Source organism: Temnothorax longispinosus, chromosome 2 (assembly GCF_030848805.1).
Source record: "Temnothorax longispinosus isolate EJ_2023e chromosome 2, Tlon_JGU_v1, whole genome shotgun sequence".
In the NCBI taxonomy this organism is placed as follows: Eukaryota; Metazoa; Arthropoda; class Insecta; order Hymenoptera; family Formicidae; genus Temnothorax; species Temnothorax longispinosus.
This window is the reverse complement of record NC_092359.1, coordinates 18,772,332-18,789,694: the sequence shown is the minus strand read 5'-3', so window position 1 is coordinate 18,789,694 and position 17,363 is coordinate 18,772,332. Positions and strand designations below refer to the sequence as shown.

Below are 17,363 nucleotides of genomic sequence, written 5' to 3'. Positions count from 1 at the left end.
ATTTGCATCCGCTTCGTACTCCGATCGTTCGTTAAGATAGGTCCGCGAAAATGTACTCGCCGGGAGATAACGGGGTGAGGGCTGTTCCCTAATTGAAAGATTCGGACGGTATACTCGAAGCTCGGCGCTATCGTGCATGGCACGTCATGTAAAATCACGCACATCAGTACGACGCCCAATATAGTACGGTTAGTCAGGAGAATTCTGATTCCGATATAAATGCCGTTTCGAACAGTCGCTCTCAAAATAACTGCACGTTGCTTAATCCAAGTTCACGCGATTCTATCCATCGTTTCATTATCTCGATCTAACCCAAGAATCTCTTCGCTCCTATGATTGTCATATTCGTGCGACACGAAGCCCATATTTTGCCTCTTGCCTTCCGTCTTTACTTAACCAAAGTGTAAGAGGAAATCGTTTCGAAGTACGTTTCATCAGTTGATCGATACAAAAGCTTCTGCTAGATTGATCGCTCGAAACTTGTCGAGATTATAAGCTTAGTCCGATGCTTTCATCTTGGCGTAGTAACGAGGCTATACATATACATTGACAAATGATAGCAGATAAAGAAAGGAGAAAGAGAGAGAATTTATACTATGCGTAAAATTAGCCGCACCTTACAAAGGTGTGGTTATAATGAAATTATATAGGATAACACCCTATAATCATTGTACAATGCTTCAAGCGTTAAACTAATGAAGATTAGTTACGATCGTAAATTCTAAAATTATGAAGATTATAATAATTATAAATGACATAGATTAACAATATCGTATATATAAATATGAAATATTTATCAATCTTTATATTAGATATTCTTTACATATTAAATCATTTAAAAGAAAAAAGAGTTAATCATAGAAGAAGTAAAAAGTTTAGAGAAAGAGAAAAAAATTAAAAATATCTTGCAAGGGCAACCATGATCATCAATTCACGCTAAATGTATATCGTTCACGACAACTTATCTATTCCCAGGATGTACACGATTTCCATTCACGATACGATTTCGCATTTAAGCCAATCTATATGTATTGTCGCATAAGATTGGCTTACTTTCCTCCAATATTCTTAAGATTTTTCGAATACATTTCCTTCTTCCGAACATTCCCAGACGCCGTCTAATCCTCGCCTAATCCTTAAGCGTAGCAGAAGCAATTTTGTGTAAATATCACGTATTGCGGCGAAAAGCGCCGTTCCATCGATCGTGTACCTCGAAAGTTCTGCTTCTGGAGCACTCACTCGTTCACCACCATTAAACGCTGACGATTGAAGCTTTTACGAATCTCTGCAGCTTAAATCCGCGTAAAGTATCTAAATCGGGATTACGCGAGTGTAACCCGATGAATTCATGCGCCGGTAGTTTTTATTCGTTCGCGGAATCGACGCCGCGTTTTCCAAGCGTAACGCGTGAATTTCAACAGTTGTATAATAACTTGCGACGCCTCGTAATCTGATTGCAACGAACGCGATAATCCATTACCGATAATGAATTCATTACCGTTTGTTAATAATTCTAATGTAGAATGACGCTTTAACGTCCTCGTCACGATGAACTAAATGCTCAAATTAACAGTTGTTACCGTATTCGCTTTCGGATCGTCATAATTACCGTAATTAATGTACGTGGATAGGATTAGCCGCAAAAATTGCGGTATCGACGGCATGCTCTCGCCACTGGCATTAAAAACGCGAGATTTTTGCGTGGTAATTCAGTCACCGTGTCTCTTAGCCTTTCAACGCGAATTAAAACTGATTGACCGCGCGAAAAATGATTACATTTTCCTCTTTTCTTAAAATATCTCGTTCACGCAATACTTTCTCGTAAATTTTTAAAATTCCGCTTGCCTCCTATCTCAAATTCCGCTCCGACGGCATTATAACTTATGCATGCATTACGCGTAATTCGTTTAACCGCGTCCTCATCTCCCCATAAATTTCGGCGGACACGCCGCGCGGGTCATTATATCCCGCTGCTAAAGGTTAACGGCAATTACGCAATTATCATTAGCCGGGCAGCGCCGACATGTAAATGATTACACACGCGTTTTCGCGTCGAAACGCGAGCTCGGCTTAACTCATCTGTCCAATTGCAACTTGATAATGCCATCGATACGCTTTCATCAGCAAACAACATCAGACGTGCACACATTCGCCGGTTCATTAAATCTAATAATATATGCGCTCGCATAGTATCAGCCACCGTGATCGGTGCACTTTTTGTTAGAGAATTGGCAGTGTATTATTTTCCAGTTTGGCGCTCAATCGGCGCATTTAACATGCGCTTTGAAAGGGATTACGTGCTATGATGCTCCCGAACAAAAGCGTGCCACGCGGGACCGCGACACCACGTTATTTTCATTCCCCCCTTTGAGCATCACGTGTCATCGTTTCTCGCGCCATTCGATGTAAATTTATGTCGAAAGTGCTACACACGTATAACATCTGTGACTTCGTGAAACATCAACTAAATTTGATTGGTTAAACCACAAATTAGGTCGTACATAGGTACGAGCAATTACATCCGCGTTTTCGATAAATTTAATCATGAATTTATTAATGAACCCTATTCACTCCAACCGTTTTTTCCGCCCTTTTAATCCCCGCATCATAACTCACGAACGAATTGACGAAATTTAATGTTCCAAAGCGCAAATTAAAGCTACTACTTTTAGCTTTAATTTGCGCTTTGGAACATTAAAAATTTCGTCAATTCGTTCGTGAGTTATGATGCGAGGATTAGAAACTCGTGGGGACACGAAAGGGCTGGTTGGAGTGAATAGGGTGAATTATACTTGCCGTCAATGATGATTATAAAATCGATGCTTCCTTAACAAAAACCGGCGCGCAATCTATTTTTTCTTTTTGAATTTCTATTTTTAATTTCCGATTTCAAGAGACTGTAATGTGATTAAATCTTAAATTGCATTTCTGTTAAAGAAGAGTGAAATTAACTGGAAAAATAAGATTTTTCCTGACTGTTTAAAGCTTTTAAAGCACGAAAATACTTTAATTCTCGATGTCAACTTAATAATGAGATCACGCCTTGAATATACTCGCTTTAGCCGAAGAGAAAGGTCGACTCCTAGTTTTCTCAAAAAGTCCTAGAAAAAAAAGTGCGCGATTTCTGAGGCACGTAGAATAGATATTTCTCAATATTACATCACACAAACTTGCTCTTGTGAGTGGGCGTACGAGTTTAATTGATTTTCAGGTACAACGTTATCTTCATGATATTGACATACTTTTTACCAATCGGATCCATGACGTTTACCTACGCCAGGGTCGGCCTGGAATTGTGGGGCTCGCAAAGCATCGGGGAAGCCACAGCCAGACAGCTCGAGAACATTCGGAGTAAACGGAGGGTATGTATAAAATGAATTAATATCCGCGCATAGTTCAAAACGCTGAAATTGCTTTCGTTCCACGAAAGATCGAAAGATGGTTTAAAGCGGAAAAGCATAAAGACGCTTAAGCGAAAGAAAAAAGATTTTTCTCTCTTCCTCTATCCGGTTTCATTTTCCGTCAACTGTAATATATTCGACCGTAAAGGAAGCGAACTTCATTGCTTATAATACTCTCGAACGAGGAAAGTTACGGATGTTAATAACCTTCATAAACTCGCGTTGGAATTTGTTACATGCCCCCTGTGCTCGATGGCGTTTAAGTAATTAAAGTGCAGTGTCGTGTCTGCACTTGTAGGGTATTTACACGAGGTGATGCAACTAAGTAATCTCGCGCACGCTCTTTATCCCGCTTTTCCGCCCCGAAACCCAGCCAAAACCGATATACGAACTATCTCAATTAATTAAGTTTAGATGGAGCTTCAGACAATTCTGTTCTAGTTTTTCGTTCGTCACGCGTCCGAAAAAGGAACAAATAACCGTGTGGTTTCACTCCACCGCTCTTGCAGGATATCAAATAAATTATAAATACCTCATATTTACAAATGGAATTTACATGCGGACATGCATTTATCGCAACAGCGTTGCATTGTCACGCCTTATTTTTCATATTCTCGTCGCATCAATGCAATATCCGTTGAAAAATAGCGTTACGCATTATTGGCGCATTGCGCGGCGAGGAGGCTACCGATAGCGATCGTGTAATGCATTTCGCTCGCAGTTGTTTCGCTCTATCACAGTCACTCGTATCTCATCGGAATCTCCGATCTTCTATTTCCCTTATACGTATCAACGTTATTATATAAGACATACTTATAAATTATACAAATTATTCGCGATATGAATAATAACATCAGCGATTCTCCAATAATATCCGCGCGGCAATGGGAACCTGTTTACACGCAAAAAATCCGAAATACGTCTTTGTCTTTTCTTATCTTAATGGCGCTATGGTAATTTTTATTGCCTGTATGATGAATGAACGGGTGCGCGCAACTTTCGCAGACCGCAAAGACCCTTTATAGCTAAAATCAGCAGTTTACCGCGCTGCACTGTTAAATATTAAAGAATGACAGAACTTCGCCTATTTTCATAATGGTTTTGGGCTATCCGGGCCCAGAGATGAGAATAGGGCATCATGCAAGGATTAAAAATGTATAGATATATAAATCAATAGGCACCTGCCTGTTGATTATTTGGTATTTAGGATATGCTAAATATTTTTCTAATACAGATCCCTTCTAACAATAAGTCTAATAATGACAAACTTGTCATCTTGGATAGATCTGATGATGAGCCATTCAACGAACAAAATAACATTAGGAGGTCAGAACTGATTCCGGCGGAGGTTTGAGGATCTAAAATTATTTTTTCTTTAATACTGCCATTATTATCTACAAAATTTTATACGATTGATTACTTTTAGCCCAAAATGGGCGAAGTTCTTTAAACCAATACTTTGAGTTAAACATTTTATTATTTTTAACTACCATGTGTATCGATTATTTTAACACAAAATAGTATTATTTTAACTTTATTGGTTTAGTTAAATTAACATTGTTTTAGTTTAATTAACTATATATTGAGTAAGAGCAGGACCTACAGAAAGGATTATGCGTATTTCATATTTTTCGCAAACGTCTATAAGCGTTTAAGAAAGTCGCATCTCAATGTCACTGATAATTTCTTTTCCGTTTTCCTCTTTCCGCGTTCTTCGCTGCGCACGGGCTAAGAAAATATGATTACGACGCGACGGTCCTTCGCTCGACGCGACGCCGACGGTGCGAAAGCGTTCGCTAAAAAACGAACTTTCTCAATTAGTTTTAAACACGATGTCTAATGACTATTTGCGAGCTTAACGACGGAGCGAAGATCACACGTGTACTCGAGATATTCCACGAGATACTCGATGGCCAGTGTCCTGCTATCACGTACCTCAGAAACGGCGGTTTTAACCCTAAAGCCCGGCTATAATTCGTAATTAGACGAGTCTCGGCCCGCACCTTCGCGGGTCTCTAATTCCGACGCTTTGACTTCAACTCTCTCAAGTATACTTTCGGTCAATAAAGTTTGCGGGAGAAAGTTTCATCTATTCCTCTATGGGCAGTAACACGGACGACTTTGGGGCGCTTAGTTAATTTTTGGCCGAAGAAAGAGGCAAAGAGAGAAAAAGAGAGGAGACGCATCCCCGAGGGAACGATCCCTTTGTTTCAAAGAAAAATATCCGTGTATTCTAGCACGTTCGCGATACAAGCAACGGGTATCGATTGCCTACAAGCGTATATTGCCTACAATCGTTTGTGATCTGCGTTCCGAAAGAGTGAAAAACAATTAGATACAAAAGTTTCTACCTTCCGGCCAATGCCTTTATTTTGTTCTCGTGAACGTTGCAGCTGCAACTTTTTAAATGGGACGCGATAAATTATGTGAAATAGTGGTAAATGTGACCAAATATCTTCAACATTTGCACGGCAATATATAAAATGCATAGACGTATTAGACTGAACATTGTCATTGCATATTAGAGAGCTTCCGGCAAGATCTGAAAGACAGAAGATATGCTTGCAGAACCGCTTTCCTTTTCTAATTGTCACAATTAGATAAGGAAGCGTTTCCGCAAGCATATCTTTTGTCCTTCAGATCTTGCCGGAAGCTCTCCAATCAAAATGTTCAGTCTATTATATACGCCTATAAAATATCTCTCTATACATACATACATACATACATATCATACTATTATATATATATATATATATATATATATATATATATATATAAACACACGATATATAAATGCAATTAATGCTGGAATACTATCTAATCGGGTAGAGTAATCGCAGAAAAGAGAATAAATGGAATGTGATTATCAAACATAAAAATGGTCGTCCTAAATGGACGTGTAATGAATTCGCAACGAAGCGGTCGATACGAGTGCAAGAAGGATGGCATACTTTCCCGGACGTATATTACAGAAGAAACTGAATCTATAATATGATTCGTCTTTGATGCGTTATCACGCATATGACTGTGTATAAATTACAAACGTGATACGTTTCTAATAATCTTCATCAAAAATCTTCATAAGAAACGTGTACAATATAAGAATATTTGACGCTTGAAAATTATCAGATTGAAATTATTGATCGAGCATTAAATTAAAATTCACGTAGAGTTGACAAATTTATTAATTTCTATACCCTTAAAAATTCAAATGAAGAGTTTAGTATCGAAAATTACGTTGGCATACTTCCTTGAAATCTGCGTAGAACATTTATTATAACGACATAAATGTAGTAATTAATCATCGTAACAACCTTGTCTTTCGATAAGGTTATATTCAAAGACGCCAAAGTGAAATTTTTCATAATGAAAAAAATAAAATTGAGTAAAGTGAAAAATGAATAAGCCGCGACGCAGCTTACTGTTTGAATTTTAATTGCTCAACTCTCCGCCCTCATATTTAATTTTAATTTCTGATTTACCAAAAGCTTTCTTTACTCATACGTCCAAGAATAAAGTAATAATTTAATTCTATTAACAGTTTATATTTCGTATTTAAAAGCACTAGTATATAAACAAAATGGGACGAGCGAGAATTAATTTCGTGTCATATTGCATAATTTGAGCAGTTAAATACGATCGTAAAATCACCCCTCAATATTCTATTTCTAATAGTCTATAAAGTCTCGTCATTGTAATAATCCGTTTAAAAAAATAAAAGGAAGAGATGACGCACCGGCGTTGTTTAATTGAGAAATACGCGTAGGAAGGAAGATTGTGCGCTATACAGTAGGAGAAATCTAGTTAAGCGCGCCTTCTCGGAATGTTTGGGTGAGAATGCATTGGATTTCGATTAGACTACAAAAGATTTTCTCTCCGCCACATTCGGAATTGCTACTCCATTCCGCATACGTATCGACGCAATGTTCCGACCGCGAGTGTACGCGCGCAAGTTACGGATCTCCTGTCCATTACAGAGAGCTTACTTGTGTACAAGTACGAGTTTCGGTGTACGACATGTGGACAAATGGCCCGTATCTACAGGCAGACCGCAGCGTTACTGACAATTACCGCGATGAAAACGTTACGGCTTCATTTGACGCACAAATAATTTCTATATATTATCTATTTTCGTTCTGCGAGAAGATATCTCCGAAACATCTCTCTTTTTCGACATCTTCAGAAAGTTTCTCTCATTAAAATTTATTAAAATTCATTCGAAAGCGGAGTGCTTTGCTCGGCGCTATTCAGTTTAGTCAAATTATACGAACGCGCTCCGTGTTAGATTTACATACGAATGGAGTAAAGCCAAAACCGCCAAACGCGAAACCTTCAGCTCATTATACGAGCGTTATATTTCTCTCGTGTTTCTCAAGAACTATAGACGCGCAGTGTTCTTGAAAATTTAAAAAGCTGTTTATGGTGCGAAATTTTAAATGCACGCAAAGTGCGGTGCGCGTGAAACATAAACCCGCAGAGCTAAAGTACTTAAACTCCTCAAAGTGTCGCTCTTAAACTTAAAGCGTAAATACGTCTACAGTATTTACGTACACCTACAACTCTCGCAATAACCTTTAACCTTCGCAAAGTTACATCAAATATTTTTGTTCCACGTATCCATATACAAATGATTAACTTAAACTCGTATTTATAATCGTCGTATGAACTTTATATCGAAAAGCGTTTTAAATGAGATATTCAGAATAAAGTTTCATATCTTGAGACAAAATATAATTCAATAGTCATTTTATTAAAAAAAAATTTTTTTTTAATAGTAGTCATATTTTATTTAATATAAAACATGATTAAAAAGCTATTAATATATTCTCTTCGATTAAAAATCGATTATTGAACTGTACAAAAGAAAACTCAGATTGTATCTCAAGAAAAACTAAGTTCTTCAATTAAATCGCGATTGCAAATATCGTATAACAAACACTAAACTGACTATCAACATTTATTTAATAAATCCATATTATCAGAACTTCTCGCTAAATTCTCTCAACAAAAAAATACGAGTATAAATAATAATAAATACGGGGACCTCAATGCTTTGCACGTTTACGAGAACGAGATAAGAATCCAATTTTGTGTCGTCCCTTTGAACGTGCAGCGGCAAAACAATGGCGTCTAATTAATTCGTCGTTGAGGAAATAGAAGAGATATGTAATATCCGAAATACTTCGGATATCGAAACGTTTGCGATACTTGGCTCAATAATACAAGCAATAAATAATGCCTCTTTTATGGTGATTACATCGTTGAAATATATCTCGTAAAAGGAAGATTTCTGAGATCGTGTCAGACGCGCTGGCGTGTGAACGCGCGCGGCACTACAAACCCGTGAGAACAATAGAGAAACTAACAGTGAGGCTGGTGGTGAAGTCTGACATTTCGAGGAAGAAAGGAGGTGTCGGATAATGTGACCAGTCGTCGGGACGCAAACACGCGCGGGCGATCTACTTCTCTTGGCCTTAATTATACTTACTTACCCAGCGGCGACAGAAGCAATATAGGATCATTCTCTTTCGGAATAAGAAATCGGCAAGTATAGACGTCCGTGGGCTGAATAAGATCGAATCCCTCGGCCCTTTCGGTTATTTCGGGAGCAACCGCAACGACGAGGGAGCAATTCTTCTAATTTCTTTACCGGAAGAATCGGCGCCGATAGCGATGAAATATACTGCCCACCAATTCCCTTCCGGGATTCGAGTCTTCCGGATGGTCGATTCCTTCCCTTAAAAGAGACACAATTAAACGTTAGTCATTAACGAAACGATTAGTCAATTCTTAATTTCAAAATGACGTATCTTTTTCCATTCAGTCGCATATTAAGACGAGAGATTTTATATTACATATCGTAAATAATGCAAAATAAATTTCTCTTTATTTTTTAAAAATTGATTTATCTATTTAACGGTTTTGTAGATTTAAAGAAAGAGATAGTATGGAAGAATATATAATACAGAAAAAGAAGAAGAGAAAAAATAAATTATACAAAGCGAAGCTATCTCAAAATTCATTGCCGCGAACAAAACGCCGGCGCGATTATCATGGATTTTTCGAGCAAGAGAGAAAAATGCAAATTCTTATCCGACTTCGTAGAGAATGTAGCATAGAAGCAACAAAAATGTGCGCCGGGTGTATCTCAAAAGCTTTACAAACACTTGCCGAAGGTCGGGCATAAATATTCGGAGGGAATATCACCGTTCGCTGCGCTTTTTCCAAGCAATTTTTCCAAAGTGCTTGCGCTGAAATATCAAAGCTATCTCTTTGAATGCGAATTGATGAGTGATTCATTGTTGTAAATTGTAATCGAATCAGCCGCTAGATCCATGTTGTAATACGTGTAATGCAAATCGCGTATCCACACCCACGGGGGGGAGGAATATAAATTTACTTTTTAATTACCCAAAGAAGATAATGAGGTACAGCTCGTAACTACTTCAAGAAATCCAATTTAAGTTATTTCTCAAATAACCGTCTTCTACAAGCTGTCCTCAACTGATTACGAGAACTATACCTGCACGAAGTTGAGTAGGTCGTTAATTTCAACGAAAAGGGGAATTCCTCTTCGAACGGACAAAAGCGTAGTATAACGCGGAGTGAAAGACGAAATTGAATCTCGAGATAATAACAAAAACGACGGGGAAATCGATATGTTACAGGTGCTTTGTTATCGCGGCTTTAATCACCCGTAAAAGTTCTTCGCAGAAAATGCATATTCAAAGAAGCGTTTATTGCCATGCTACAAATTACCGATCGAAACTGGCAAAGTGGAAACAATCGATAGCTTTATTTTCACATTGCGCCAATAATTAGTCGCATTATCTCGATAGGCGCGTGCTACAGAATATATTAAATACGGGAAACTTCCCTCGTTATTCGCGGGAATCCTCATTCACAGCGCGGGATGCGTGTGCGAACGCGAATCTAACAGGTGTTTTCATTAAAATCATTGACAATTTGACTGCATAAAATCATGTGTCACATTAATATATTTATATAATACATCTATATAATAGATTATAAAATAATTATGATCATTTACATATTAAAATGACCGGGAGAATGTATAATCTCCCGAGTTTAATCAAATATGAAACATGTGAACTGATTATTCTCTTAATGTATTATTCAGGCGATATAATTTAAAACAGTAATTTATTACTGTTCTAATTATTTAACGCGACTGATTGCGGTCTTTATGGGGAAATCTTGATATGAATTATTACAAAAGGATTTACGTTTATCTATACTTAGGACACATTTTTGTGCTTTTTTTCGTTATGAAACGAATAACATAATTTACATAATGTACATTTCTTTTATTCAATAACGTTTTTAAGATACTGAAAGCAATATCTTCGCTTTCTTTATCGAAAAGATCTAACTCTATAATAAATTAATCGTGGAGAAACGACCGGCCTTTCATATCTTGACTAATATAAATTTTCTTTATATTTCAGGTAGTAAAAATGATGATAGTCGTTGTAGTAATATTCGCAGTGTGCTGGCTTCCGTTTCATATGTACTTCATAGTGGCGTCATATCTGCCAGAGATTACAAATGAACCGTACATCCAGGAGGTCTTTCTGGGAATATATTGGCTGGCAATGTCCAACAGCATGTACAACCCCATAATTTATTGTTGGATGAATACTAGGTAAGATTTTTGCTTCCCTATTCGACCTACTCTATTCACAACGACCACTTTTTGCTCTGTTATTCGTAATAACGTTTCTCGGAAATGTGTCAAAATTTTGATATGTTATAACAAAAGTTGGATTTTCTCGTAACACCAGCATTGTAATCCGAGAATTATTTCTTAAGGGTCCTTATGCCGATTCAACCAACTTCGTAAGATAACCAAATACGTATCGACGAATCCTAGGCTCTCGTCATTTGTTAACAGAGTTCACGAAAGTTTCCTTCTTCAACATCTCTGCGCGGTGTTTCGCTTCGCTAAGTTTGCCTATCGCGATACGCAAGGACTAACTTAAATTATTCTATGTTAATTAGCGGATCTACACAAATTAAACACAAATCTCCGGTGCAAAATATCCGAGCCGCTCTCGAAGTACACAGTTTCTCGACGCGGGAGTTTAAGTTTCTATATCAACTGTCGTTGATATATCTTACATTTGTTAAAGCGTGACACATAAATTTTAACAATTTTCAAATTATATTTCTTAACTTCCAAATTATCGAGATAAAATAATGAGATGTATTTACACTTTTGTAAAGCTATAAAGATCTGATAGAAATAATTTAGTCACTTATTGCAATCGCTGTGCAGTTTTATTTTAATGTTCTTGCTTAAGAAGATTCGATTGCCTTCGATTTATTTCGCCGTCGAGAGTGTTTGACGAACTGACGAGAGTTAATCCAATATAGCACACAGAAGATAAGCTCATCCGACTTTAGAGATACTTCGGAGGATGGAAGGAGGGGGAGGGGGGAATGACGCCCGAAGTTATTACAGGAACAGGAAGTAACAGCGTTGCCATTAACACGTTTACACAAACGATCAATTTGAATGCTGAATATATTCCACGATAATGGAAACGCGGTCGACCAGACCGAGATTTCCGATACATGCGAAATAAGCGATTCGTATAGAACCGGACTATGGCACCGCGGGGATGTAGCTTTTAAGCACATATGTGTGTTGCCGCACTGGTTCGGTTAACGTCGCTGACCGACCGACGTTCATCGAGAAAGGCCCCGCGAATCTTCCGAGAGCAATCGAAATAATTTCGCTTCGCCCGCAGATGGGAATGGGAATGGGAACACTGTCGATCGAACCGTGGGCACCGTGGCTCGAACCCCCTCCTCCCTCCCTTGCTACTCCTGCCCCAAAACTCCTCTTACACGTCACACGCACGTTTTGTTCCTTACTAACTCGGTATTGCCGCTATTTATTGGTCCGTAAAAAAAAAAAGAATAGACGCAACGTCAAAAACACTAAACTGATGGAAATGTAATACATCGGACACCTCTCGCTACGAGGTACGGACATTCGCGGCTCGAACGTGCGGATTTCAATTTTCCGCGTGCTATCGACAGAATACGCTCCGGTCTCATAAATATTCATATACGACACGATACGCAGGTATCATTGTGTTTCCGCGTCCGGACCGCGATTTCGTAATGACGGTGAATAATAATAACAACGGCGCAGTATAGTCGTGTAATAATTGGATTACAGCCTTCTCTCCCTGCATGTAATACGCGGGACTTTTTATCCCGGACATTCAGGCGGTTCTGCACGGTATAACGCGCTTTTCTTAAAAGATCTTTCTTTTCCCGTGTGTATCGTGAAAAAAATATGAGCCGTATATGAGAAAACTTTGCGAACCGCGAGTGCCATTTTTCAATTTTCTTCTCTGCGAGAAGTATAAAATGTAAAAATGAATATATATGTGACACATGAATTGTGTCTTTGAGTTGAAGGACAGCGGGATATTTCTCTTGGGGAAATCAGGTTTTTTTTTAAGTAATATGCATGATTTAAATCATCCTATCTTCATGAATATCATGAGAAAAAGATGAAGACGGAACCTTGCGATCTATAATATGAAAAGTAAAAATATTAAACTGAAATCATTATGGCATATGGATAATCTTGATTCTTTGCAACATTTATATCTGCAAAATACTCTACAACAACTTTTTATCACTCATGTTTCTATCACGTTTCTATCATGTTTTTATCACTCATTCTTTAAGCGTAAAGAACAAAGATTATCTGATTCAAAATTATCCATACAACAAGGCATAGCTTTATCTTGACAGTTTTAAGGAATAATCTCTCATTCTCTCGCGATATTATGCTCCATCAATCTCCAACGTGCTTTGTGCGTCGCAGATTCCGGCGTGGCTTCGCCCAGTTCTTCTTCTGGTGTCCGTGGGTGCGGGTGACGACGGAGCCGTCTCTATCGCGTTCGGAGGCCGTGACGTCCAGATACAGCTGCACCGGTAGCCCGGACATGCACACCAGAATATCGCGGAATGGTACGTGCACCTTCTTGGAGCACACTTGCACCACCGGCTCCACAACGCCTAGGAGCGAGTCAGACTCTCATCTCGAGGACGCAGCCGAGGGGGACGCGCGAACATCATCCATAGATTTGCGCCACTTGGTCCCCGACGTCCTCGCCGATGTCGATCGCGGCAATGTTGTCGCGGCCAGGAATTGCACCTCGCACTGATCATCGCGAAATTCCGAGCAAAGCTTTACACTTTACCCCTTTCCTCCCCCCGAGTACCCGAGTATGTACTCGATTTGGCGGATCGAAGATACCGGCTCGTGATCCTTCGCGCGTGAACGTTCGCGACGCGCGCGTTAAACTATTTATACAACACACGGAACCGTAACACAGACGTAAAATCGTCGTTCGATAGAAAAATTGTTTGCGCATACATACGAAGGATTCGATGCGAGGTGAGAATCGAATATATTTAGCGTTAAATGTGTAGTGCGAGCCGTTCGCTTCACACCCCCGTGATTTCGTATCGATCACAATACAGCAGCCCAAGCGGAAAGTAATAAACGCGAAACAAACGCGGAAAATAAACTATGATTGCATGTTTGTTGTTCGTTAACTCGGGGGAAATATCCTCTTTGCAACATCAAGAATTAAACCTTTGATTTGAAATCTAAAGATGAATAAAATTCTCTTTAACGAATACAAAACCTTTCCAGAATTCCCTATTAATTCACTGTTGAAAGGATTAATTCTTGATGTAACAATATGTGTCAAGAGAGAAACATCCAGTAAATATAATTTCAGCATTGTTTCCCACAGCATTTTAATTGCGTAGATGTTTTGTTGTTCCGTTATTATTATGAATATTAATATCATCTTCTCCGATTATATTCTTATGAAAGTTCATCGAATTTAATTTTTTCATAAAAGTATTTCCATCCCGTTGAATTTCAATTAAATACGCATATACCTCACTTTAGTTACGTTACAAGTTAAGTTTTTACACATGTTGATCTTAAAATGATTGCACGCAATAAAAACGTAACATTCATCCTTTTAGATCCCCGTTTGATTTTTGATACGCGACAACGAATTCGATAACTCGCACGAATTACACCCGAACGTACGCGTACGATTAAACTCAGCGGCACGGAACGGCGCTGTTAATCACCGTAGTATAATTGGATATTGCACGATACGTAGCAATCGATGTATCGATGCAAAACAAGCCCTATTTCTAATTCGATAGGCACGGTGCGAATACCGCTGCACCTGCAATCAGTGAGAAGCGGAAACGACCGGCTGTTGGCACATCACCGCGATCATGGCAAAAAATGGAGGACCTCGCAGACCAGAGGACACGTGTCCTGACAGGAGGAGGAAAACTCTCAGCAACAACGAGTACACACCTGGATATGAGAAAAATATCTGGATATGAAAATATCTAGTCCCCCTTTAATGCCGGCGCGGCGCTTTTCGCCGATCGACCAGCTCCGCGATCGGCTCGATCGCACCTGCAGCGTTTGCAGCATCCTGGGAAGGAGCGATTCCCTCCGGCTGTCCAAGCTAGTCCTTGTATAACGGGCCAAAGATGCAATTACTATGTTTCGAGAACTTTAATCGAGTTTCTCTCTCTAGTCACGCGCAACGTTAATCGCGAAGAGATATCTGTGTTATTACATTACACGTAATGTAATTTAAAAGAGTAATTATGTTTACTATCACTGAATTATCTCTATCGGCGTATCTCATTCATAGTTATTTTAAAAAATCAACGGACCAAAGAAATTGTATCTACTACATCTATCTTCTTCGTAGTATTAATACGCGGTGTTTTGCAAAAAAAAAATGGACGCATCAAGATTCGCGATTAATCGGTGTTAGAAAAATGTTTAATCTAAGGAATAATAGTTGAAAATGCGTAACATCATCGCATTAATTGTCGTGTTCCTATCGTATGTATAATAACTCTACCGAAGAGGAAACTCTTTCGAGACTAAGAGGCTCTTGTTTAAAAATAAGATATTTCTTCAATCAATAAGCCTAAGAATTAAAAGATAAAATTCACATATATTTTATGCTAAGTAAAATAAAAGATATAAAATTTCATATGTATATACGTGAAGATATACATGTAAAAACTTTATATACTGTATATATAAAGTTATATATATCTTCACACAGACAACTGCAAGCTTTTTGTTAATAAATTAAAGATTGTAAATTATATGTGAATACATTAAACGCGCACTAGATGTGGTTGTGAACACTTAGATAATCTGCAGTAAATCCAAGCTTATCGCTATGTTATCTTTTATTTGTGAAAGTTCGATTACTTCATTTTTTTATTAAATAAACTTAATAATAAAATGCGCAATTTCATATTTAAAGCTATCAATATCGGCCTTAGATTTTCAGCAAGTTTAAAGATAAAAATTATATTTTGATATTAAAAGATTATAATTTCCTCTTATCTACTATTGCGCATGCTATTTTAGAGGAGATTCGTATTAGTGCGCTTTCTTTTGACATGGCCACATATTTATTCAGTCTAAGCAGAAGATAAGCGAAACAGCGTTAATGAACTCAAAATGTGTGTGTAATGTCTTTTGCCTGCGTTCGTTTGTTCACATTGGGAGCTATTGGGAAAATAAAATCTATAATATACGTTACGTGTATTATACATTTTATGTTCCCAATAGCTCCCAACGGGAATAAACGAACGCAGACTTTATAACTCATGTTCCTTTTAGACTTTCAGATGTTGTCGGAGCAAGAAATACTCTGGGAAAACAAACGCTTTTTAAGATACGATTTAGGTGTACATAATACACATCACATAATAACGTAATAAAAGTACATAATTAGGGAAATATTCAAAGTCATGGGATTATTTCTGAATAAGAGGATAAACCGGCGCAGCTGAAAAAGTTGCGAACCAGGAAGTACCACGAACGCACTTCATTTTTTGAATGGTCCAAAGCAGCTCTGTATATAAATGGCGGACACAAAATAATAAACAGGATACCATCGATACCGAAAAAATTTTCATACCACAACTGTTGTGATATTTATAACTTTTTTGAATTTATAACTCGCTTTTTGTACCAGCCGTTCTAGCTGTTGGAATCTCTATCTAGGTTAAGCTCGTTCTAAATAAATACAAGCGAGCAAAATTTTTGTTTACAATTTTTCTCAGAAACGTAAACAATCGGAAAGAGAAGGAGAGAAAATTTTGCAGATCGACATATTATTCACATATTTCTGAGTATTTGAAATAATTAGAAAATTATTTTTTCTTATTATCGAGAAACGCAATCAAAGCACATATAATGAAAGAATTATAGCTGTATGTACATTAATATAATATATATTTGTTATCATATCAGAGACCATTAAAAACATAAGTAACGTGATAGAATGTAAGGTAATTAAACGATATTCAAGGCTGCGCTAGTAAGATAGCGACTGAATGTAACGCAAGGAGGTGTAAACTCCACGGAATCACGCAAAAAGCGGAGTACGAATTCATTATACGAATGGAATACTTATTCTCTTCGTTCATTCGGTACCACATATTTTCGCGTACCTGTGACCGTATATTTGATAGTATACTATATAATTGTACTCTGGAAAATGCGTAAATAAAACATCCTATTTTTTATGTAGCTGAACTTTAAATTAACGATTTCTATTCTTAAAATAATTTCTTATATCGGCGTTATTTTACATTATATTAGATATACATTTATCTTTCTTAAATGCATATTCAAGAAAAAGATAAAATAATCAGTTCATCTTGTCATCGAAGAATGTGATCAAGAGAGACGTCTACAAAAATATAGTTACTATTTACTATAGTTCTGTAAATAAAGAGTATATGTTACAGTCTAAATCTATCCATTTAAAAATTTATATCTACAAAAAAAAAATGTGAATATGATAAGTACTTATACGATAAGTAACGTTT

At 37.7% G+C, this 17,363-nt stretch overlaps 1 protein-coding gene and 1 long non-coding RNA gene across 3 annotated transcripts in view; one reads left to right on the top strand and one right to left on the bottom strand.

Annotated features, from left to right (window-relative positions):
• The window catches only part of LOC139809209 (tachykinin-like peptides receptor 99D), a 74,793-nt gene extending 57,732 nt beyond the window's left edge, over positions 1 to 17,061 (top strand). The window contains exons 4-7 of one of the 2 annotated variants that reach the window (XM_071771949.1): positions 3,212 to 3,362; positions 10,871 to 11,067; positions 13,273 to 13,418; positions 14,643 to 17,061. In XM_071771949.1, coding sequence (XP_071628050.1) covers positions 3,212 to 3,362; positions 10,871 to 11,067; positions 13,273 to 13,418; positions 14,643 to 14,764 — 616 coding nt within the window. In that variant the 3' untranslated portion in view covers positions 14,765 to 17,061. Of the gene's footprint in view, positions 1 to 3,211; positions 3,363 to 10,870; positions 11,068 to 13,272; positions 14,453 to 14,642 lie in introns of those variants that run through there. The other variant, XM_071771948.1, reaches the window with a different exon arrangement.
• LOC139809211 (uncharacterized) overlaps positions 1 to 17,363 on the bottom strand; it is a 169,257-nt gene that overhangs the window by 149,447 nt on the left and 2,447 nt on the right. Inside the window, exon 2 of the long non-coding RNA XR_011731054.1 lies at positions 8,894 to 9,138. This is a non-coding gene — a long non-coding RNA (uncharacterized lncRNA). The remainder of the gene's footprint in view (positions 1 to 8,893; positions 9,139 to 17,363) is intronic.